This window comes from Pseudophryne corroboree, chromosome 7 (genome assembly GCF_028390025.1).
Source record: "Pseudophryne corroboree isolate aPseCor3 chromosome 7, aPseCor3.hap2, whole genome shotgun sequence".
NCBI lineage: Eukaryota > Metazoa > Chordata > Amphibia > Anura > Myobatrachidae > Pseudophryne > Pseudophryne corroboree.
This window is the reverse complement of record NC_086450.1, coordinates 259462460-259486767: the sequence shown is the minus strand read 5'-3', so window position 1 is coordinate 259486767 and position 24308 is coordinate 259462460. Positions and strand designations below refer to the sequence as shown.

The 24308-nt window shown below is 47.6% G+C and overlaps 1 protein-coding gene across 2 annotated transcripts in view; it reads left to right on the top strand.

Annotated features, from left to right (window-relative positions):
- Nucleotides 1-24308, top strand: part of HSPD1 (heat shock protein family D (Hsp60) member 1) — a 451411-nt gene that overhangs the window by 201053 nt on the left and 226050 nt on the right. For both annotated transcript variants that reach the window (XM_063934112.1, XM_063934111.1), the window contains exon 7: nt 23535-23703. In XM_063934112.1, coding sequence (XP_063790182.1) covers nt 23535-23703 — 169 coding nt within the window. The remainder of the gene's footprint in view (nt 1-23534; nt 23704-24308) is intronic.

Below are 24308 nucleotides of genomic sequence, written 5' to 3'. Positions count from 1 at the left end.
CAGCCAAAATGGCAGAAAAGTATTCAATATAAGATTATTGTAATAAAAGATGATTTGCATATCACTGATGACTCATCTGTCCCTGACACAAGGGTACACATGTTTAAGGGGAAGAAAGCTGAGGTAAATTTCCCTCCTCTCATGAGGAAAAAAGAGTGGGAATCTCCAGACAAGAAGCTGCAGCTTCCCACAAAGAATTCTCAGGCAATATCCTTTCCCCACTAGGGCCAGGATTTGCACATCACTGATGACTCATCTGTCCCTGACACAAGGGTACACAAGTTTTAAGGGGAATAAAGCTGAGGTAAATTTCCCTCCTCTCATGAGGAAAAAGAGCGGGAATCTCCAGACAAGAAGCTGCAGCTTCCTACAAAGAATTCTCAGGCAATATACTTTCCCCACTGGGGCCAGGATATGATGGGAATCTTCCCCTAGGGTGTCACGTTTGCCCAAAAGGTAACCCTGACGTAACAGCTATTCTCAGGGATCCTGCAGATAGCGTACACATTCTGGTACACTACTCAGACCGGCGATTGGGTCGGCATGAGTTAATAGCGCTCTGGCGGCGTGGACTAATTGAGACCCTAGTATGTACATGTGTTTATATATATATATATATATATATATATATATATATATAATGTGTGTGTGTGTGTATATGTATTTCTCTGGCTGGGTCCACAGGATAACATTGGGATATTGTCGAGCGACAGCGAAAATGGCACCAACACGGTCACGAGCTTTCTGGCCTCCCAGGATGCATTGGAGCCTCCACTATATAGTCCCGCCCACTGACTCAGTCAGATCAGTTTTTTGCTTGGTGCGGCAGGAAGCCGCATGGTCACAGGGCTGCTGTGAAAGCAGCCTCAAGTTTTCATTACTTTATTTTTATAGACTTACTGTTTTGGTTTGAGCGACTTCTCTTAACAGCGTCTTAAACGTGTATTAGAAAGAGTCGCTCCAACAACTCCCCACCGGGTCGCAACAACACTTACCTTCGCGGTACAGTGCTGTCTCGACGGGCGTCTGTGTCGGATGTTCTAGCAGGTCCAGCAGACGTTACCAGGCTGTGGCCGGAGCATAGGGAGACAGTGAGTATATGGACTTCCTCTTACTAGAGGGGTCAGGACACAGCTACGCTGATTTGGTGGAGACTACAAACAGCGTGTTGATGCGCCGAACATCTCGAGTGTGACAGCGCTACGCTCCGGGGATCATAGGCGCCAGGACTAGGTGAGGCCGCGATCCTGGGAGTTTAAGTCAACAGGGGGTTTCAGACGCTCTCCTGGCCGTCCCTCCTCCGAGTTCATGGCCAGTTCCCGCGGGTCTCTCGTTTCATGAACTGAATGACCTCACTTCCGGCTCAGACGCTACCACGAGGGTACTCAGTCGCAGCTTAGACGCTGCGGTTGTGTACAATGGATATAAACCCGCCCAGACCGAGTCGCAGGCCTTTAGTGTCTGCATGCACGTGGAGTCGCTCAGCGTCCGTGTATGTTGGTGAGCGTCCGTGTCCGTTATCAGTTACCAAGAGCGGCAGTGTACACCAGTAGCGTCTGAATCCACTCAGCGTCTTTCGAGCGTCTTTGCTTGGATATGGAAGTGTGGTGAGTCTCCCTGTATCCCGCTCCCTGGAGGCAGGGTATACAGTACTAAAAATTCCTTCTACTTCTTAGTGTGCACTGTTAATTTTTAGTACCTATTGCATATGAGACCTGTATATTACTGTGTTTTCTGCATGTTATGTTGAAAAAGAACCAGTTAAACAGAAGTACAATTTTCCTACTTATGTATAAGTTATTATGGAGGTTGTATTCTCATATGACAATGTCTAATGCTTTAACATGTGACTGACTGCTAGTATGTGTGCTGACTTTTCTGTGTAATGTCAGTCCTGTTCTGACCCTCAAATCAGGTGCACTGTGGTCAGATTGATTTCACCTCTATATACTGATTATAGGGTGTGGTTCAGTCAGAAAATTGTGTAGTCAATATCAGAAAAAATGTCTGTGAGCGGCAAAAGTGAGGAGGAGAATTTGTCAAGCACTCCTACAGCCCTAACATGCTTATCTTGTAAGTCAGGGGTAATTGATATGATTCAATTGGTCACTTATGAGGGTTTGTGTGCAAACTGTTTCGCTTTTCAGTGAAGTAAAAAACAGGAGTTAGTTCAACCTCCAGTAGAGCCACCATGGAATATGTTCGCAAAGACTCGGTCTTCAATAGCGGACAGGTTAGCTCCAGTAGCACCACCTCAAGGGTTAGGTTACACTATGAACCCATACATGCAGCTCCCTTCCTATGGTTTGGTTCCAGTAGCCTCTACAAGCAACCAAGGGGTAGGTAAGACTAAGACAGATACGTCTGTATGGCAGACTACACAAGAGGATACATCGGATGATGATGCGGAAACAATAGATTCAACTCCGTATGATGATCAGTCGCAGAGCTTTAGTTCAGATGATGTAGCTGAACTCATTAATGCAGTAAAGGCTGTGCTTTCTCTGGAAGAACCAGCCAAGACAGCGTTAAAAGCAAAACCACCTGTATTCAAACGAACAAAGTCAGTGAAAGCTGAATTTCCAGAGTCAGAGGAGTTGACTGAAATGATGGATGAGTCTTGGGCAGCGCTCGGTAAAAAGTATAAGATTCCTAGGAGATGGGATTCTTATTATTCATTTCCTGCTGGAGATTGTTCGAAGAGAGAAGTTCCTCCAAAAGTAGATGCACATGTTCTGCGACTCATGCACAAATCTGCTTTGCCACTGTCATCTACCTCTTTGAATGATGTCACAGAGGAGGGTAGAGAGCCTATTGAAAAATATTTTTTCTCTTGTGGGTGCAGTGGTAAGACCTGCTATGGCTTCGGCCTGGGTAGCAAAGGCAATGGGCGAATGGATAGAGGAACTAGAGAATGACATCCCCTCTCCTACTAGGGAGCAAGAGGATCGTCTTTGCCGTTTAAGACAATCTGCCCAGTATTTAGAAGAAGCAGCCATTGATGTAGACACTGTTGCTTCTAAAGCTTCAGCCCTGGCAGTAGTCGCTCGCAGAGCAGTCTGGCTACGGACCTGGAAGGCAGATGCGGAGTCCAAGAAGGATATCCTAGAGTCAGAGGCTGAATCGAAGAAGGTCAGATTTCCGGCTACCTACAACCCTAAGTCCAAGGGTTTAAAATTTCGCTCATTTCGCTGGCAAAGCAAAGCGAAAGGTAAAGAGGAGCCTAAACAACCCCAGTTTAAATCCAGGGGTAGGAAGCAGTGGGCTAGCAAAAAGCCAGCTTCCAAACCTGAACAAAAGCCCTCAGCCTGAAGAGACGGGCCTCCGCCTGGAGGATTCCAGGGTTGGGGGCCGACTCCTGCAATTTGCACACACATGGCAACAGTCAACAACAGATGCCTGGGTGCAGAAGGTAGTATCTCAGGGGTATGGGTTCCCATTCAGGAGGCAGCCTCCTCAAAGATTTTTTTGCACCAGCCCGTCTCGTATAGAGTCGAAGGCCAATGCCCTGCAAGAAGCAGTCCAAAAAATTACTGCAGTCAGGTGTGATTGTCCCAGTACCTCCATCACAAAAGGGACAGGGGTATTACTCCAATCTGTTTCTAATCCAGAAACCAAATGGGTCATATCGACCAATTCTAAATCTGAAGATGTTGAACAATTACATATGGATCCCGAAGTTCCACATGGAGACGTTACGCTCCATAATGTTGGCTATGGAACCGGGAGACTATATGGTATCTCTGGATGTGCGGGATGCTTACCTACATGTGCCTATAGCACTATCACATCAGTGTTACCTCAGGTTTGCCATCCTCAAGGAACACTTCCAGTTCCAAGCTCTGCCCTTCGGGCTAGCTACAGCACCCAGGGTGTTTACCAAGATCATGGTGGTTATGGCAGCTTGTCTGCGCAAACAAGGGATAAGGATATTCCCATACCTAGACGACCTATTAATCTTAGCACAGTCGCAAGATTTACTGTTGAGCCATCTCCAACAGACGATAGTTTGTTTACAGAGACACGGGTGGCTCATAAATTGGGAGAAGTCGTCCCTGAATCCATCACAGCGGATGGTTCATTTGGGAGCCATATTGGATTCAGACCTACAGATAGTTCTCTTACCAGAGGAAAAAATAGTCAAGGTGCAGGTCATGGCTCAGGAAGCGTTGCAAGCCCAGACAATGTCAGTCCATGCAGCAATGCGACTGTTGGGTCTGATGGTATCAACGTTCGACATGGTGGAATATGCGCAATTCCACTCCAGACCATTGCAGCATCTCATTTTGACCAAATGGAACGGAAATCATCAAACAATAAAGAAGCAGATGATAAAGATTCCAGTAAATGTAAAAAGGTCTCTAGCATGGTGGCTACAGACAGACCATTTAAACAAGGGGAGACCCTTTTGGATAAAAGAGTGGCAAGTCCTGACGACAGATGCCAGCCTGCAAGGTTGGGGGGCGGTACTCGGAAGCCTATGGTTCCAGGGAAAATGGACCGCAAGGGAAAGTCGCCTGCCGATTAAATCTGTTAGAAATAAGAGCCATTTACTTGGCCCTAGTTCAGGCAAAGGACAATCTACAAGGAAGACCAGTCCAGATCCGCTCAGACAATGCGACGGCAGTAGCATACCTAAATCATGAAGGAGGGACTCACAGCAAGAGTCTGATGGAGGAAGTTACTCCCATTCTAAAGTGGGCAGAACTCCATCTCCCAGCATTGTCAGCAGTATTTGTCCCGGGTGTACTAAATTGGGAAGCTGATTTTCTCAGTCGGCACACCATTCAGGAAACCGAATGGGCACTACACCCAGAAGTGTTTCAGACACTTGTGAACAGATGGGGTCTACCGGAGATAGACCTTATGGCGTCTCGTCTAAACAACAAAGTTCCGAGGTACGGATCAAGAACAAGGGACCCAGGAGCAGTCCTGGTAGACGCACTGTCAGTAGAATGGAGAATTCAGCTGGCATATCTGTTCCCTCCAATATCTCTGTTACCCAGAGTAGTGAGAAAGATAAAACAGGCAAAAGGAGCAATCATTCTAATAGCTCCAGCTTGGCCAAGAAGGCATTGGTACACAGATCTGTGGAGAATGTCCGTGGAAGCACCGATACTGCTCCCTCAACGTCCAGATCTGTTAATGCAGGGTCCTTGTTGTCACAGTCATCTGGATCGCCTGTCTTTGACGGCGTGGCTGTTGAAACCTCTATCTTAGAGGCTAAAGGATTTTCAAAGCAAGTAATCCAAACCATGCTTAGAGCAAGAAAGCCTTCTTCGGCCCGTGTATATCATAGAATATGGCAAGCCTATATTCATTGGTGTTCTGGAAAAAATTACAATCCAAGAGCCTTTAAAGTAGCTAGAATTTTGGAATTTCTGCAGGCAGGATTGGATAAGGGGTTGAAGGTTGCTTCATTGAGGGTGCAAGTCTCAGCATTGACTGTATGGTTTCAGCAGAAGATTGCTGACCTACAGGATGTACGTACGTTTTTCCAAGGAGTAGTACATATTCAACCTCCATTTGTTCCTCCTGCAGCTCCCTGGGATTTGAATTTAGTTCTTAAATTTCTCCAGGGTCCTTTGTTTGAACCACTTGAGAGAGCGGATCTTAAGTGGTTAACGATTAAAGTTCTTTTCTCTATCGTCCTAGTGGATGCTGGGGTTCCTGAAAGGACCATGGGGGAATAGCGGCTCCGCAGGAGACAGGGCACAAAAAGTAAAGCTTTAGGATCAGGTGGTGTGCACTGGCTCCTCCCCCTATGACCCTCCTCCAAGCCTCAGCTAGATTTTTGTGCCCGGCCGAGAAGGGTGCAATCTAGGTGGCTCTCCTAAAGAGCTGCTTAGAAAAGTTTAGCTTAGGTTTTTTATTTTACAGTGAGTCCTGCTGGCAACAGGATCACTGCAACGAGGGACTTAGGGGAGAAGAAGTGAACTCACCTGCGTGCAGGATGGATTGGCTTCTTTGGCTACTGGACATTAGCTCCAGAGGGACGATCACAGGTACAGCCTGGATGGTCACCGGAGCCTCGCCGCCGGCCCCCTTGCAGATGCTGAAAAGAGAAGAAGGTCCAGAATCGGCGGCAGAAGACTCCTCAGTCTTCTTAAGGTAGCGCACAGCACTGCAGCTGTGCGCCATTGCTCTCAGCACACTTCACACGGCAGTCACTGAGGGTGCAGGGCGCTGGGAGGGGGGCGCCCTGGGAGGCAATGTAAACCTATTTTTTGGCAAAAAATACCTCGCATATAGCCTCCGGGGGCTATATGGAGATATTTAACCCCTGCCAGAATCCGTTGAAGAGCGGGAGACGAGCCTGCCGAAAAAGGGGCGGGGCCTATCTCCTCAGCACACAGCGCCATTTTCCCTCACAGAAAGGCTGGAGGGAAGGCTCCCAGGCTCTCCCCTGCACTGCACTACAGAAACAGGGTTAAAACAGAGAGGGGGGGCACTAATTTGGCGTTAGAAATATATAAAAAGATGCTATAAGGGAAAACACTTATATAAGGTTGTCCCTATATAATTATAGCGTTTTTTGGTGTGTGCTGGCAAACTCTCCCTCTGTCTCTCCAAAGGGCTAGTGGGTCCTGTCCTCTATCAGAGCATTCCCTGTGTGTGTGCTGTGTGTCGGTACGTGTGTGTCGACATGTATGAGGACGATGTTGGTGAGGAGGCGGAGCAATTGCCTGTAATGGTGATGTCACTCTCTAGGGAGTCGACACCGGAATGGATGGCTTATTTAGGGAATTACGTGATAATGTCAACACGCTGCAAGGTCGGTTGACGACATGAGACGGCCGACAAACAATTAGTACCGGTCCAGACGTCTCAAAAACACCGTCGGGGGTTTTAAAACGCCCGTTTACCTTAGTCGGTCGACACAGACACTGAATCCAGTGTCGACGGTGAATAAACAAACGTATTCCTTATTAGGGCCACACGTTAAGGGCAATGAAGGAGGTGTTACATATTTCTGATACTACAAGTACCACAAAAGAGGGTATTATGTGGGATGTGAAAAAACTACCTGTAGTTTTTCCTGAATCAGATAAATTAAATGAAGTGTGTGATGATGCGTGGGTTCCCCCCGATAGAAAATTATTGGCGGTATACCCTTTCCCGCCAGAAGTTAGGGCGCGTTGGGAAACACCCCTTAGGGTGGATAAGGCGCTCACACGCTTATCAAAACAAGTGGCGGTACCGTCTATAGATAGGGCCGTCCTCAAGGAGCCAGCTGACAGGAGGCTGAAAAATATCATATAAAAGTATATACACACATACTGGTGTTATACTGCGACCAGCGATCGCCTCAGCCTGGATGTGCAGAGCTGGAGTGGCTTGGTCGGATTCCCTGACTAAAAATATTGATACCCTTGACAGGGACAGTATTTTATTGACTATAGAGCATTTAAAGGATGCATTTCTATATATGCGAGATGCACAGAGGGATATTTGCACTCTGGCATCAAGAGTAAGTGCGATGTCCATATCTGCCAGAAGATGTTTATGGACACGACAGTGGTCAGGTGATGCAGATTCCAAACGGCACAAAGGTGTATTGCCGTATAAAGGAAGAGGAGTTATTTGGGGTCGGTCCATCGGACCTGGTGGCCACGGCAACTGCTGGAAAATCCACCGTTTTTACCCTAAGTCACATCTCTGCAGAAAAAGACACCGTCTTTTCAGCCTCAGTCCTTTCGTCCCTATAAGAGTCATATCTGCCCAGGGATAGAGGAAAGGGAAGAAGACTGCAGCAGGCAGCCCATTCCCAGGAACAGAAGCCTTCCACCGCTTCTGCCAAGCTCTCAGCATGACGCTGGGACCGTACAGGACCCCTGGATCCTACAAGTAGTATCCCAGGGGTACAGATTGGAATGTCGAAACGTTTCCCCCTCGCAGGCTCCTGAAGTCTGCTTTACCAAGGTATCCCTCCGACAAGGAGGCAGTATGGGAAAAAATTCACAAGCTGTATTCCCAGCAGGTGATAATCAAATTACCCCTCCTACAACAAGGAAAGGGGTATTATTCCACACTATATTGTGGTACTGAAGCCAGAAGGCTAGGTGAGACCTATTCTAAATCTAAAAAAATTTGAACACTTACAAAGGTTCAAATCAAGATGGAGTCACTCAGAGCAGTGATAACGAACCAGGAAGAAGGGGACTATATAGTGTCCCGGGACATCAGGGATGCTTACCTCCATGTCCCAAATTTGCCCTTCTCACTAAGGGTACCTCAGGTTCGTGGTATAGAACTGTCACTGTCAGTTTCAGACGCTGCCGTTTGGATTGTCCACGGCACCCCGGGTCTTTACCAAGGTAATGGCCGAAATGATGATTCTTCTTCGAAGAAAAGGCGTCTTAATTACCCCTTACTTGGACGATCTCCTGATAAGGGCAAAGTCCAGGGAACAGTTGGAGGTCGGAGTAGCACTATCTCGGATACTGCTACAACAGCACGGATGGATTCTAAATATTCCAAAATCGCAGCTGATCCTGACGACACGTCTGCTGTGCCTAGGGATGATTCTGGACACAGTCCAGAAAAAGGTGTTTCTCCCGGAAGAGAAAGCCAGGGAGTTATCCGAGCTAGTCAAGAACCTCCTAAAACCAGGAAAAGTGTCAGTGCATCATTGCACAAGGGTCCTGGTAAAAATGGTGGCTTCCTACGAAGCAATTCCATTCGGCAGATTTCACGCAAGAACTTTTCAGTGGGATCTGCTGGACAAATGGTCCGGATCGCATCTTCAGATGCATCAGCGGATAACCCTATATCCAAGGACAAGGGTGTCTCTCCTGTGGTGGTTACAGAGTGCTCATCTTCTAGAGGGCCGCAGATTCGGCATTCAGGATTGGATGCTGGTGACCACGGAGGCCAGCCCGAGAGGCTGGGGAGCAGTCACACAAGGAAAAAATTTCCAGCGAGTGTGATCAAGTCTGGAGACTTTTCTCCACATAAATATACTGGAGCTAAGGGTAAATTTATAATGCTCTAAGCTTAGCAAGACCTCTGCTTCAAGGTCAGCCGGTATTGATCCAGTGGGAAAAACATCACGGCAGTCGCCCACGTAAATAGACAGGGCGGCACAAGAAGCAGGAGGGCAATGGCAAAAACTGCAAGGACTTTTCGCTGGGCGGAAAATCATGTGATAGCACTGTCAGCAGTGTTTCATTCCGGGAGTGGAAACTGGGAAGCAGACTTCCTCAGCAGGCACGACCTCCACCCGGGAGAGTGGAAACTTCATCGGGAAGTTTTTCCACATGATTGTGAACCGTTGGGAAATACCAAAGGTGGACATGATGGCGTCCCGTCTGAACAAAAAACGGGACAGGTATTGCGCCAGGTCAAGAGACCCTCAGGCAATAGCTGTGGACGTTCTGGTAACACCGTGGGTGTACCAGTCGGTGTATGTGTTCCCTCCTCTGCTTCTCATACCTAAGGTACTGAGAATTATAAGACGTAGAGGAGTAAGAACTATACTCATGGCTCCGGATTGGCCAAGAAGGACTTGGTACCCGGAACTTCAAGAGATGCTCACAGAGGACTTATGGCCTCTGCCGCTAAGAAGGGACTTGCTTCAGCAAGTACCATGTCTGTTCCAAGACTTACCGCAGCTGCGTTTGACGGCATGGCGGTGGAACGCCGGATCCTAAGGGAAAAAGGCATTCCGGAAGAGGTCATTCCTACCCTGGTCAAAGCCAGGAAGGAGGTGACCGCACAACATTATCACATGTGGCGAAAATATGTTGCGTGGTGTGAGGCCAGGAAGGCCCCACGAAGAAATTTCAACTCGGTCGATTCCTGCATTTCCTGCAAACAGGAGTGTCTATGGGCCTCAAATTGGGGCCCATTAAGGTTCAAATTTCGGCCCTGTCGATTTTCTTCCAGAAAGAATTGGCTTCAGTTCCTGAAGTCCAGAAGTTTGTCAAGGGAGTATTGCATATACAACCCCCTTTTGTGCCTCCAGTGGCACTGTGGGATCTTAACGTAGTTCTGGGATTCCTCAAATCACATTGGTTTAAAACCAGTCAAATCTGTGGATTTGAAACATCTCACATGAAAAGTGACCATGCTCTTGGCCCTGGCCTGGGCCAGGCGAGTGTCAAATTGGTGGGTTTTTTTTCTCTCAAAAAAGCCCATATCTGTTTGTCCATTCGGACAGGGCAGAGCTGCGGACTCGTCCCCAGTTCTCTCCCTAAGGTGGTGTCAGTGTTTCACCTGAACCAGCTTATTGTGGTGCCTTGCGCCTACTAGGGACTTGGAGGACTCCAAGTTGCTGGATGTTGTCAGGGCCTTGAAAGTATAGGTTCCAGGACGGCTGGAGTCAGGAAAACTGACTTGCTGTTATCCTGTATGCACCCAACAAACTGGGTGCTCTTGCTTCTAAGCAGACTATTGCTAGTTGGATGTGTAATACAATTCAGCTTGCACATTCTGTGGCAGGCCTGCCACAGCCAAAATATGTAAATGCCCATTCCACAAGGAAGGTGGGCTCATCTTGGGCGGCTGCCCGAGGGGTCTCGGCTTTACAACTTTGCCGAGCGGCTATTTAGTCAGGGGCAAACACGTTTGTAAAATCCTACAAATTTGATACCCTGGCTAAGGAGGACCTGGAGTTCTCTCATTCGGTGCTGCAGAGTCATCCGCACTCTCCCGCCCGTTTGGGAGCTTTGGTATAATCCCCATGGTCCTTTCAGGAACCCCAGCATCCACTAGGACGATAGAGAAAATAAGAATTTACTTACCGATAATTCTATTTCTCGGAGTCCGTAGTGGATGCTGGGCGCCCATCCCAAGTGCGGATTATCTGCATTACTTGTACATAGTTACAAAAATCGGGTTATTATTGTTGTGAGCCATCTTTTCAGAGGCTCCGCTGTTATCATACTGTTAACTGGGTTCAGATCACAGGTTGTACAGTGTGATTGGTGTGGCTGGTATGAGTCTTACCCGGGATTCAAAATCCTTCCTTATTGTGTACGCTCGTCCGGGCACAGTATCCTAACTGAGGCTTGGAGGAGGGTCATAGGGGGAGGAGCCAGTGCACACCACCTGATCCTAAAGCTTTACTTTTTGTGCCCAGTCTCCTGCGGAGCCGCTATTCCCCCATGGTCCTTTCAGGAACCCCAGCATCCACTACGGACTCCGAGAAATAGAATTATCGGTAAGTAAATTCTTATTTTTTTACTGGCAATGGCGTCAGCCAGAAGAGTGTCAGATTTAGGAGCATTATCATGCAAGTCTCCTTTCCTAAGTTTTTTTCCAGACAGAGCAGTTCTCAGAACGAGATCTAGTTATCTTCCAAAGGTGGTGTCAAAGTTTCACCTGAATGAAGAGATTGTAGTCCCAGCTTTTCAGGTATCGGGACTATCTGCGGGAGAAGCGTCACTGGACGTGGTCCGGTCTTTAAAAATCTATATAGATCGTACTAGTGCCATCAGGAAAACAGATTCCCTCTTCATCCTCTACGGATTCCATAGGAGAGGTTGGCCTGCTAGTAAACAGACGCTGGCGAGATGGCTCCGAGTGGTAATATCTGAAGCTTATTCTCATGCAGATCTCCCTATTCCGGCTAATGTCTCTGCACACTCTACACGTAAGGTAGGTCCTTCTTGGGCAGCACAACAGGGTGCATCAGCAGAACAGATATGTAAGGCAGCCACATGGTCTTCCTTAAACACATTCATTAGACATTATGCCTTGGATACTTTTGCCTCTCATGACGCAGACTTCGGGCGAAAGGTCCTCCTGTGCAATCAGGAGCGTCCCCACCACTAAAATGGCTTTGGGAATCCCAATGTTATCCTGTGGATAATCCTGTGGACCCAGCCAGAGAAATAAACGTTATGGTAAGAACTTACCGTTGATAACGTGATTTCTCTTATGTCCACAGGGATCCCACCCGGGCGCATCTGATTTGAGGATCTAGACAAACACTAAAAACCTCTTCCTTCTTGTATGGAAGGGTGTGCATATGTGTTCTTATCGCCTGTACAGGTCTCTACCTAATGTTCCTGCCTATAATCGCTGTGGAAAGAACTGATCTGACTGAGTCAGTGGGCGGGACTATATAGTGGAGGCCCCAATGCATCCTGGGAGGCCAGAAAGCTCGTGACCGTGTTGGTGCCATTTTCGCTGTCGCTCGACAATATCCCAATGTTATCCTGTGGATACCTGTGGACATAAGAGAAATCACGTTATCAACGGTAAGTTCTTACCATAACGTATGTGTGTGTGTGTGTGTGTGTGTATACACACATGCACAAAGAGACATGTGTATACTGGGTCCTAGAGTCAGTTATGTCGATTTCTGCTTGACGTGTCCTGTAGAATATGCAATGGACAGTAGATGCCGACATAAGAGGCATATAGAAGGCTGAGGATTGTGTGGAGAAGGGTTCTCGGACCTGGTCTCCACAGCTATAGCTGGTAATTCTGATATTTTGCCTTATATTCCTGCACAGCCTAGGAAAGCACGTCATTATCAGATGCAGCCTTCCGAACAAAGAAACAAGAAAGTCCGAGGTGCGTCCTTTCTTGCCAGAGGCGGGGGCAGAGGAAAGAAGCTGCACAACACAGCTAGTTCCCAGGAACAGAAGTCCTCCCCGGCCTCTACAAAATCCACCGCATGTCGCTGGGGCTCCACAAGCGGAGCTAGGCCCGGTGGGGGCGCGTCTTCGAAATTTCAGCCACATGTGGGTTCACTCCCAGTTGGATCCCTGGGCAATAGAGATTGTGTCTCAGGGATACAAGCTGGAATTCGAGGAGATGCCCCAACACCGATAGATCAAATCGGCCCTGCCAGCTTCCCCCCACGAGAGGGAAATAGTGTTAACTGCAATTCACAAATTGTATCTTCAACAGGTGGTGGTCAAGGTTCCCCTCCTTCAACAAGGAAGGGGTTATTATTCGACCATGTTTGTAGTCCAGAAACCGGACGGTTCGGTCAGACCCATATTGAATTTAAAATCCCTGAACATATACCTGAAAAGGTTCAAGTACAAGATGGAATCGCTGAGAGCGGTCATCGCAAGCCTGGAAGGGGGGGATTTTATGGTGTCTCTGTACATAAAGGATGCATACCTTCATGTCCCCATTTATCCACCTCATCAGGCGTACCTCAGATTTGTGGTACAGGATTGTCATTACCAATTTCAGACGTTGCCGTTTGGTCTCTCCACGGCACCGAGAATATTTACCAAGGTAATGGCAGAAATGATGGTAGTACAGGTTGAGTATCCCTTATCCAAAATGCTTGGGACCAGAGGTATTTTGGATATGGGATTTTTCCGTATTTTGGAATAATTGCATACCATAATGAGATATCATGGCGATGGGACCCAAGTCTAAGCACAGAATGCATTTGTTACATATACACCTTATACACACAGCCTGAAGGTCATTTTAGCCAATATTTTTTATAACTTTGTGCATTAAACAAAGTTTGTGTACATTGAGCCATCAAAAAACAAAGGTTTCAATATCTCAGTCTCGCTCAAAAAAGTCCGTATTTCGGAATATTCCGTATTTCGGAATATTTGGATATGGGATACTCAACCTGTACTGCGAAAGCAAGGAGTCACAATTATCCCATACTTGGACGATCTCCTCATAAAAGCGAGATCGAGAGAGCAGTTGCTGATCAGCGTAGCACTTTCTCTGGAAGTGTTATGGCAACACTGCTGGATTCTAAATATTCTAAAGTCGCAGTTGGTTCCTATGACTCGTCTGCCTTTCCTGGGCATGATCCTAGACACAGACCAGAAAAGGGTTTATCTCCCGATGGAGAAAGCTCAGGAACTCATGACACTGGTCAGAAACCTATTTTCTCTGACGTCCTTGTGGATGCTGGGAACTCCGTAAGGACCATGGGGAATAGACGGGCTCCGCAGGAGACTGGGCACTCTAAAAGAAAGATTAGGTACTATCTGGTGTGCACTGGCTCCTCCCTCTATGCCCCTCCTCCAGACCTCAGTTAGATTTCTGTTCCCGGCCGAGCTGGATGCACACTAGGGGCTCTCCTGAGCTCCTAGAAAGAAAGTATATGTTAGGTTTTTTATTTTACAGTGAGACCTGCTGGCAACAGGCTCACTGCAACGAGGGACTAAGGGGAGAAGAAGCGAACCTACCTGCTTGCAGCTAGCTTGGGCTTCTTAGGCTACTGGACACCATTAGCTCCAGAGGGATCGACCGCAGGACCCGTCCTTGGTGGTCGTTCCCGGAGCCGCGCCGCCGTCCCCCTTACAGAGCCAGAAGCATGAAGATGGTCCGGAAAATCGGCGGCAGAAGACTTCAGTCTTCACCAAGGTAGCGCACAGCACTGCAGCTGTGCGCCATTGCTCCTCATACACACTTCACACTCCGGTCACTGAGGGTGCAGGGCGCTGGGGGGGGGGCGCCCTGAGGGCAATATAAGACACCTTGGCTGGCAAATCATCACAATATATAGTCCCGGGGCTATATATGTGATAAATTACCCCTGCCAGAATCCATAAAAAAGCGGGAGAAAAGTCCGCGAAAAAGGGGCGGAGCTATCTCCCTCGGCACACTGGCACCATTTTCTCTTCACAGTGTAGCTGGAAGACAGCTCCCCAGGCTCTCCCCTGTAGTTTTCAGGCTCAAAGGGTTAAAAAGAGAGGGGGGGCACTAAATTTAGGCGCAATATTTATACAAGCAGCTATTGGGGAAAATTCACTCAGTGATAGTGTTTATCCCTACATTATATAGCGCTCTGGTGTGTGCTGGCATACTCTCTCTCTGTCTCCCCAAAGGGCTGTGTGGGGTCCTGTCCTCAGTCAGAGCATTCCCTGTGTGTGTGCGGTGTGTCGGTACGGCTATGTCGACATGTTTGATAAGGGGGCTTATGTGGAGGCGGAGCAGATGCCGATAAATGGGATGTCGCCCCCTGTGGGCCGACACCAGAGTGGATGGATAGGTGGAAGGTATTAACCGACAGTGTCAACTCCTTAGGTAAAAGGCTGGATGACGTAACAGCTATGGGACAGCCGGCTTCTCAGCCCGCGCCTGCCCAGGCGTCTCAAAGGCCATCAGGGGCTTAAAAAACGCCCGCTCCCTCAGATGGCAGACACAGATGTCGACACAGAGTCTGACTCCAGTGTCGACGAGGTTGAGACATATACACAATCCACTAGGAACATCCGTTACATGATCCCGGCAATAAAAAATGTGTTACACATTTCTGACATTGACCCAAGTACCACTAAAAAAGGGTATTATGTTTCGGGAGAAAAGCAGGCAGTATTTTGTTCCCCCATCAAATGAGTGAATGAAGTGTGAAAAAGCGTGGGTTCCCCCGATAAGAAACTGGTAATTTCTAAAAAGTTACTGATGGCGTACCTTTTCCCGCCAGAGGATAAGTTACGCTGGGAGATATCCCCTAGGGTGGATAAGGCGCTCACACGTTTGTCAAAAAAGGTGGCACTGCCGTCTTAGGATATGGCCACTTTGAAGGTACCTGCTGATAAAAAGCAGGAGGCTATCCTGAAGTCTGTATTTACACACTCAGGTACTAGACTGAGACCTGCAGATAGTGCTGCTGCAGCGTGGTCTGTAACCCTGTCAAACAGGGATACTATTTTGCGAACATAAGACGTCGTCTTATATATGAGGGATGCACAGAGGGATATTTTGCCGGCTGGCATCCAGAATTAATGCAATGTCCATTCTGTCAGGAGGGGATTAGAGACCCGACACTGGACAGGTGATGCTGACTTTAAAAGGCACATAGAGCCTTATAAGGGTGAGGAATTGTTTGGGGATGGTCTCTGGGACCTCGTATCCACAGCAACAGCTGGGAAGAATTTTTTTTTTACCTCAGGTTTCCTCACAGCCTAAGAAAGCACTGTATTATTAGGTACAGTCCTTTCGGCTTCAGAAAAGCAAGCGGGTCAAAGGTGCTTCCTTTCTGCACAGAGACGAGGGAAGAGGGAAAAAGCTGCACCAGTCAGCCAGTTCCCAGAATCAAAATTCTTCCCCCGCTTCCTCTGAGTCCACCGCATGACGCGGGGGCTCCACAGGCGTAGCCAGGTACGGTGGGGGGCCGCCTCAAAAATTTCAGCGATCAGTGGGCTCGCTCACAGGTGGATCCCTGGATCCTTCAAGTAGTATCTCAGGGGTACAGGCTGGAATTCGAGGCGTCTCCCCCCCGCCGTTTCCTCAAATCTGCCTTGCCGACAACTCCCTCAGGCAGGGAGGATGTGCTAGAGGCAATTCACAAGCTGTATTCCCAGCAGGTGATAGTCAAGGTGCCCCTACTTCAACAAGGCCGGGGTTACTATTCCACACTGTTTGTGGTACCGAAACCGGACGGTTCGGTGAGACCCATTTTAAATTTGAAGTCCTTGAACACATACATAAAAAAATTCAAGTTCAAGATGGAATCGCTCAGGGCGGTTATTGCAAGCCTGGAGGAGGGGGATTACATGGTATCCCTGGACATCAAGGATGCTTACCTACATGTCCCCATTTACCATCCTCACCAGGAGTACCTCAGATTTGTGGTACAGGATTGCCATTACCAATTCCAAACACTGCCGTTTGGACTGTCCACGGCACCGAGGGTCTTTACCAAGGTAATGGCAGAAATGATGATACTCCTTCGAAAAAGGGAGTTTTTAATTATCCCGTACTTGGACGATCTCCTTATAAAGGCGAGGTCCATGGAGCAGTTGGTCGGAGTAGCACTATCTCGGGAAGTGCTACAACAGCACGGATGGATTCTATACATTCCAAAGTCACAGCTGGTTCCTACCACACGCCTGCTGTTCCTGGGGATGGTTCTGGACACAGAACAGAAAAAAGTTTCTCCCGCAGGAGAAAGCCAAGGAGCTGTCATCTCTAGTCAGAGACCTCCTGAAACCAAAACAGGTATCGGTGCATCACTGCACACGAGTCCTGGGAAAAATGGTAGCTTCTTACGAAGCAAAATTTCATTCGGCAGGTTCCATGCAAGAACCTTTCAGTGGGACCTCTTGGACAAGTGGTCGGAATCGCATCTTCAGATGCATCGGCTGATAACCCTGTCTCCAAGGACCAGGGTATCTCTACTGTGGTGGCTGCAGAGTGCTCATCTTCAAGAGAGCCGCAGATTCGGCATACAGGACTGGGTCCTGGTAACCACGGATGCCAGCCTTCGCGGCTGGGGGGCAGTCACACAGGGAAGAAATTTCCAAGGACTTTGGTCAAGTCAGGAGTCGTCCCTACACATAAATATTCTGGAACTGAGGGCCATTTACAATGCCCTAAGTCTGGCAAGGCCTCTGCTTCAAAACCAGCCGGTACTGATCCAATCAGACAACATCACGGCAGTCGCCCATGTAAACAGACAGGGCGGCACAAGAAGCAGGATGGCGATGGCAGAAGACACAAGGATTCTCCGATGGGCGGAAAATCACATCTTAGCACTGTCAGCAGTGTTCATTCCGGGAGTGGACAACTGGGAAGCAGACTTCCTCAGCAGACACGACCGACACCCGGGAGAGTGGGGACTTCATCCAGAAGTCTTCCAACTGTTTGTAAACCGTTGGGAAAGGCCACAGGTGGACATGATGGCGTCCCGCCTAAACAAAAAACTAGATATTGCGCCAGGTCAAGGGACCCTCAGGCAATAGCTGTGGATGCTCTAGTGACACCGTGGGTGTACCAGTCGGTTTATGTATTCCCTCCTCTGCCTCTCATACCAAAGGTACTGAGAATAATAAGAAAACGAGGAGTAAGAACGATACTCGTGGTTCCGGATGGGCCAAGAAGAGCTTGGTACCCAGAACTTCAAGAAATAATATCAGAGGACCCATGGCCTCTACCGCTCAGACAGGATCTGCTACAGCAGGGGCCCTGTCTGTTCCAAGACTTACCGCGGCTGCGTTGGACGGCATGGCGGTTGAATTCCGGATCCTAAAGCAAAAGGGCATTCCGGAGGAAGTCATTCCTACGCTGATAAAAGCCAGGAAAGAAGTAACCGCAAACCATTATCACCGTATTTGGCGAAAATATGTTGCGTGGTGTGAGGCCAGGAAGGCCCCAACAGGAATTTCAGCTGGGTCGTTTTCTGCACTTCCTACAGTTAGGAGTGACTATGGGCCTAAATTTGGGTTCCATTAAGGTCCAGATTTCGGCTCTGTCGATTTTCTTCCAGAAAGAACTGGCTTCACTGCCTGGAGTTCAGACATTTGTAAAGGGAGTGCTACATATTCAGCCCCTTTTTTGTGCCTTCTGTGGCACCTTGGGATCTCAACGTGGTGTTGAGTTTCTTAAAATCACATTGGTTTGAGCCACTTAAAACTGTGGATTTGAAATATCTCATGTGGAAAGTGGTCATGTTATTGGCCTTGGCTTCGGCCAGGCGTGTGTCAGAATTGGCGGCTTTGTCATGTAAAAGCCCTTATCTGATTTTCCATATGGATAGGGCAGAATTGAGGACTCGTCCCCAGTTTCTCCCTAAGGTGGTATCAGCTTTTCACTTGAACCAACCTATTGTAGTGCCTGCGGCTACTAGGGACTTGGAAGATTCCAAGTTACTGGACGTAGTCAGGGCCTTAAAAATTTATATTTCCAGGACTGCTGGAGTCAGGAAAACTGACTCGTTTTTTATCCTGTAGGCACCCAACAAAATAGGTGCTCCTGCTTCTAAGCAGACTATTGCTCGCTGAATTTGTAGCACAATTCAGCTGGAGCATTCTGCGGCTGGATTGCCGCATCCTAAATCAGTAACAGCCCATTCCATGAGGAAAGTGGGCTCATCTTGGGCGGCTGCCCGAGGGGTCTCGGCTTTACAACTTTGCCGAGCTGCAACTTGGTCAGGGGCAAACACGTTTGCAAAATTCTACAAATTTGATACCCTGGCTGAGGAGGACCTTGAGTTCTCTCATTCGGTGCTGCAGAGTCATCCGCGCACTCCCGCCCGTTTGGGAGCTTTGGTATAATCCCCATGGTCCTTACGGAGTTCCCAGCATCCACTAGGACATCAGAGAAAATAAGATTTTACTCACCGGTAAATCTATTTCTCGTAGTCCGTAGTGGATGCTGGGCGCCCATCCCAAGTGCGGATTGTCTGCAATACTTGTATATAGTTATTGCCTAACTAATGGTTATTGTTTAGCCATCTGTTGAGAGGCTCAGTTATATTTCATACTGTTAACTGGGTATAGTATCACGAGTTATACGGTGTGATTGGTGTGGCTGGTATGAGTCTTACCCGGGATTCAAAATCCTTCCTTATTGTGTCCGCTCTTCCGGGCACAGTATCCTAACTGAGGTCTGGAGGAGGGGCATAGAGGGAGGAGCCAGTGCACACCAGATAGTACCTAATCTTTCTTTTAGAGTGCCCAGTTTCCTGCGGAGCCCGTCTATTCCCCATGGTCCTTACGGAGTTCCCAGCATTCACTACGGACTACGAGAAATAGATTTACCGGTGAGTAAAATCTTATTAAAACCAAAACAGGTGTCAGTGCATCACTGCACTCGTGTCCTGGGAAGGATGGTGGCATCATACGAGGCCATTCCCTTCGGCAGGTTCCATGCGAGGACTTTTCAATGGGGTTTACTGGACTATTGGTCCGGATCACATCTTCAGATGCATCGGTTAATCACCCTATCGCCCAGGGCCAGGGTGTCACTCCTGTGGTGGCTACAGAGCGCTCACCTTCACGAGGGCCGCAGATTCGGCATTCAGGACTGGGTCCTGGTGACCACGGACGCAAGCCTCCGAGGTTGGGGTGCAGTCACACAGGGAAGAAATTTCCAAGGTCTGTGGTCAAGTCAAGAGACTTGCCTTCACATCAACATCCTGGAACTAAGGGCCATATAAAACGCCCTACGTCAAGCGGAGACCCTGCTTCGCGACCAACCAGTTCTTATTCAGTCAGACAACATCACCGCAGTGGCTCATGTAAACCGCCAAGGCGGCACAAGGAGCAGAGTGGCGATGGCGGAAGCCACCAAGATTCTTCGTTGGGCGGAGAATCACGTAAGCGCACTGTCAGCAGTGTTCATCCCGGGAGTGGGCAACTGGAAAGCAGACTTCCTCAGCAGACACGACCTCCACCCGGGAGAGCGGGGACTTCATCAGGAAGTCTTCGCACAGATTACAAGTCGGTGGGAACTGCCACAGGTGGACATGATGGCATCCCGCCTAAACAAAAAGCTACAGCGGTATTGCGCCAGGTCAAGAGACCCTCAGGCGATAGCTGTAGATGCCCTGGTGACACCGTGGGTGTTCTAGTCGGTCTATGTATTTCTTCCTCTTCCTTTCATACCCAAGGTGCTGAGGAAGAAAAAGAGAAGTGAGAACAATACTCATTGTTCCATATTGGCCACGAAGGACTTAGTATCCAGAGCTGCAAGAAATGCTCACAGAGGACCCGTGGCCTCTTCCTCTAAGACAGGACTTGTTGCAACAGGGGCCCTGTCTGTTCCAAGACTTACCGCGGCTGCGTTTGACGGCATGGCGGTTGAACGCCGGATCCTAGCAGAGAAAGGCATTCCGGATGAGGTCATTCCTACGCTGATAAAGGCTAGGAAGGACGTGACAGCTCAACATTATCACCGTATATGGCGAAAATATGTTGCTTGGTGGGAGGCCAGGAATGCTCCTACGGAGGAATTCCAGCTGGGCCGTTTCCTTCACTTCCTGCAGTCCGGTGTGAATTTGGGCCTAAAGTTGGGTTCCATTGAGGTCCAGATTTCGGCCCTATCCATTTTCTTTCAAAAAGAGTTGGCTTCTCTACCTGAAGTTCAGACGTTTGTAAAGGGAGTGCTGCATATTCAGCCCCCTTTTGTGCCTCCAGTGGCACCTTGGGATCTTAACGTGGTGAGTTTCTTGAAATCCCATTGGTTTGAACCACTTAAAACGGTGGAGTTGAGATATCTCACGTAGAAGGTGGTCATGCTGTTAGCCTTGGCTTCGGCTAGGCGTGTGTCAGAGTTGGCGGCTTTGTCACATAAAAGCCCCTATCTGGTTTTCCATGCGGATAGAGCAGAATTGTGGACCCGTCCACAATTTCTGCCGAAAGTAGTTTCATCCTTTCATATAAACCAACCTATTGTGGTGCCTGTGGCTACTACTGACTTGGAGGATTCCGAGTTACTTGGTGTGGTCAGGGCTTTGAATGTTTATGTAGCCAGAACGGCTAGGGTCAGGAAAACAGTCTTTGTTTATCCTGTATGCTTCCAACAAGCTTGGTGCTCCTGCTTCAAAGCAAACTATTGCTCGCTGGATCTGTAACATGATTCAGCAGGCTCATTCTGCGGCTGGATTGCCGCTGCCAAAATCAGTTAAGGCCCATTCCACTAGGAAGGTGGGCTCTTCTTGGCCGGCTGCCTGAGGTGTCTCGGCATTACAGATTTGCCGAGCTGCTGCTTGGTCCGGTTCAAACACCTTTGCGAAGTTCTACAAGTTTGATACCCTGGCTGATGAGGACCTCCTGTTTGCTCAATCGGTGCTGCAGAGTCATCCGCACTCTCCTGCCCGTTTCGGAGCTTTGGTATAATCCCCATGGTCCTTACGGAGTCCCCAGCATCCTCTAGGACGTAAGAGAAAATAAGATTTTAAACCTACCGGTAAATCTTTTTCTCGTAGTCCGTAGATGATGCTGGGCGTCCGTCCCAGTGCGGACTACATCTGCAAGAGTTGTGTATATAGTTTTTGCTTACTTAAGGGTTATGTTACAGTTTTGATCAGTCTCGGGCTGATGCTGTTTTGTTTCATGCTGTTAACTGGTTCGTGTATTCCATGTTCGGTGTGGGCTGGTATGGATCTTGCCCTTAGATTAACAAAAATCCTTTCCTCGTACTGTCAGTCTCCTCTGGGCACAGTTTCTCTAACTGAGGCCTTGAGGAGGGGCATAGAGGGAGGAGCCAGTGCACACCCATATCTAAAGTTCTTTTTTAGTGCCCATGACTCCTGCGGAGCCCGTCTATTCCCCATGGTCCTTACGGAGTCCTCAGCATCCTCTACGGACTAGGAGAAAAAGATTTACCGGTAGGTTTAAAATCTTAATTTTTTGGATGTCTTGAAAAGAACTTTGCTGGGTCTGCTATGACATTGATGAGCCGTTAAAAATGTTCTTCAGTTACTTTATTGGTGATTCATATGTATGTATATGTGTGTGTATATATGTATGTGTGTATGTGTGTATATATGTGTGTGTGTATGTATGTATATGTGTATGTATGTATATGTGTATGTATGTATATATATATGTGTGTATGTATGTATATGTGTGTATGTATGTATATATGTATGTATGTATATATATGTGTATATGTGTATATGTATATGTATGTATATGTATATATATATATATATATATATATATATATATATATATATATATATATATATATATATATATATATATATATATAATTAGCTGTGAGGAAAAATTCTGCGGCACTAGAAGTCTTTGCAGGTACAAAAAGGTGTATTAAAAGTCACACGCCATTACAAACGTTTCGGGGCTGGCACGCCCCTTTGTCAAGGTGAACCGAAATGAAGTGAAAGAAATCAATCTTACCTAAATACCCTGGAGAAGCCCGCCAAGTGATTAGCGCCGCCCGCAGTCACGTCTCCTGGACCTGGTGCCGGCGCACTCCATGCACGTCACTGGTGACGTGGTGCCGGGTAGTCATGACTACACAGACGCCCGGTCCTCAGACACCATACGCTGCTATTACTCAATATGTAATAGGGAACAGGGTGTAGCAGCCTGAATGGGGAAGATGTGTGTCACATCTATTTAAAAGTGCTGAAGTGTTACTCGATGTAACAAAGTAAATGTGACCCAGTGTGCTGCAACTGGTGTGTAAAATAAAAGCTCATAATTATAAATTGTACAATAAAGTTAAATGGTGTTTGTATCTGATGAAAATGTTGAACAGATACATGGGTCAATGTGATTTGATATGAAAGTTTGTGTCAAGTGAGAGCCATTATTGGCTCTATTGCGCTGGTAAAAAAAACAACTCAAAAAAATTGTTTTTTTTAAATACCTAGTTGTTGTGATTGCGTGATGTGTGCCTGTATGAGGTGTGCCAATCGGATGTACCATAAATCAAACCTGTAAAGGTCCAGACATAGCCACTATATATAATATATTTATATATATTTATATTATTTTGAGTATCCCTTATTCAAAATCCCTCATTTTTGGGTCCCCTACTGAGATAATGACAAATATATATATTATGTGTATATGTAGATATAATATATAGATATATAATAGATTGATTTAATTTTTTTTTTCTCAAATACCAGTCTCATCACAAAATCTCCTGGACCATAAGAACTTGAAATTCGCACAGTAGCTTCCTTTTATGATGTAGGCACCCACTAAGAGGAGAATTTTCAAAAAGGGGGTTAAAAGGGGTGCAAATTCCCTCCACCCCGCCTTACAGAGGAGAGTTAAGATACCCCATACATCCGGTGCTATAAAGAATGCATGGTGCCGACGATAGTCACAGAGGGGGTAGAACACAATGTAATATAATCTAATTTTATTTTTTATTATTACTTGCAGGTCAGAAGTGTGAATTCCAGGATGCCTATCTTTTACTCAGTGAAAAGAAAATCTCAAGTGTTCAGTCTATAGTACCAGCACTTGAAATTGCTAATGCTCATCGAAAACCCTTGGTTATAATAGCTGAAGATGTGGATGGGGAAGCTTTGAGTACTCTTGTTTTAAACAGGTACTTGAGTCTCTTTAGGAGTATATTGCAAATTGGGGTGTGTACTGCATGTCTGTTATACTGTTTACCCTGTAACAAAGATCCCAGTGTTGGTATTTTTGTGTTTCTCTTGCGTGTTAGAGAATGCTGGGGTCCACATTAGTACCATGGGGTATAGACTGGTCCACCAGGAGCCATTGGCACTTTAAGAGTTTGAGTGTGGGCTGGCTCCTCCCTCTATGGCCCTCCTACCAGACTCAATTTAGAAAATGTGCCCAGAAGAGCTGGTCACAGCTAGGGGAGCACTCCTGAGCTTTCCTTGAAAAGTTTTTGTTTTTTTAAATTTAGTTTAATTTTTTACAGGAGGCTGCTGGCAACAGCCTGCCTGCAGCGAGGGACTAAGGGGGAGAGCATTGTCCGCCCTGCGGGGTCTGAGCCACTGACTCCGCTGACTGGACACTGAGCTCCAGAGGGGTCTGATTGGGCTCCGCCACGGGGGAATCGCTCGCCCCAGCAGCATGCCGCTGACCCCTTACATGTATTGCGGGGGTCCGCATCTCTTACAAGGGGGGTGCAATTGTTGATAATGATACCACACCTGAGCAGGTTGAGGAGGCTTTTTTCAC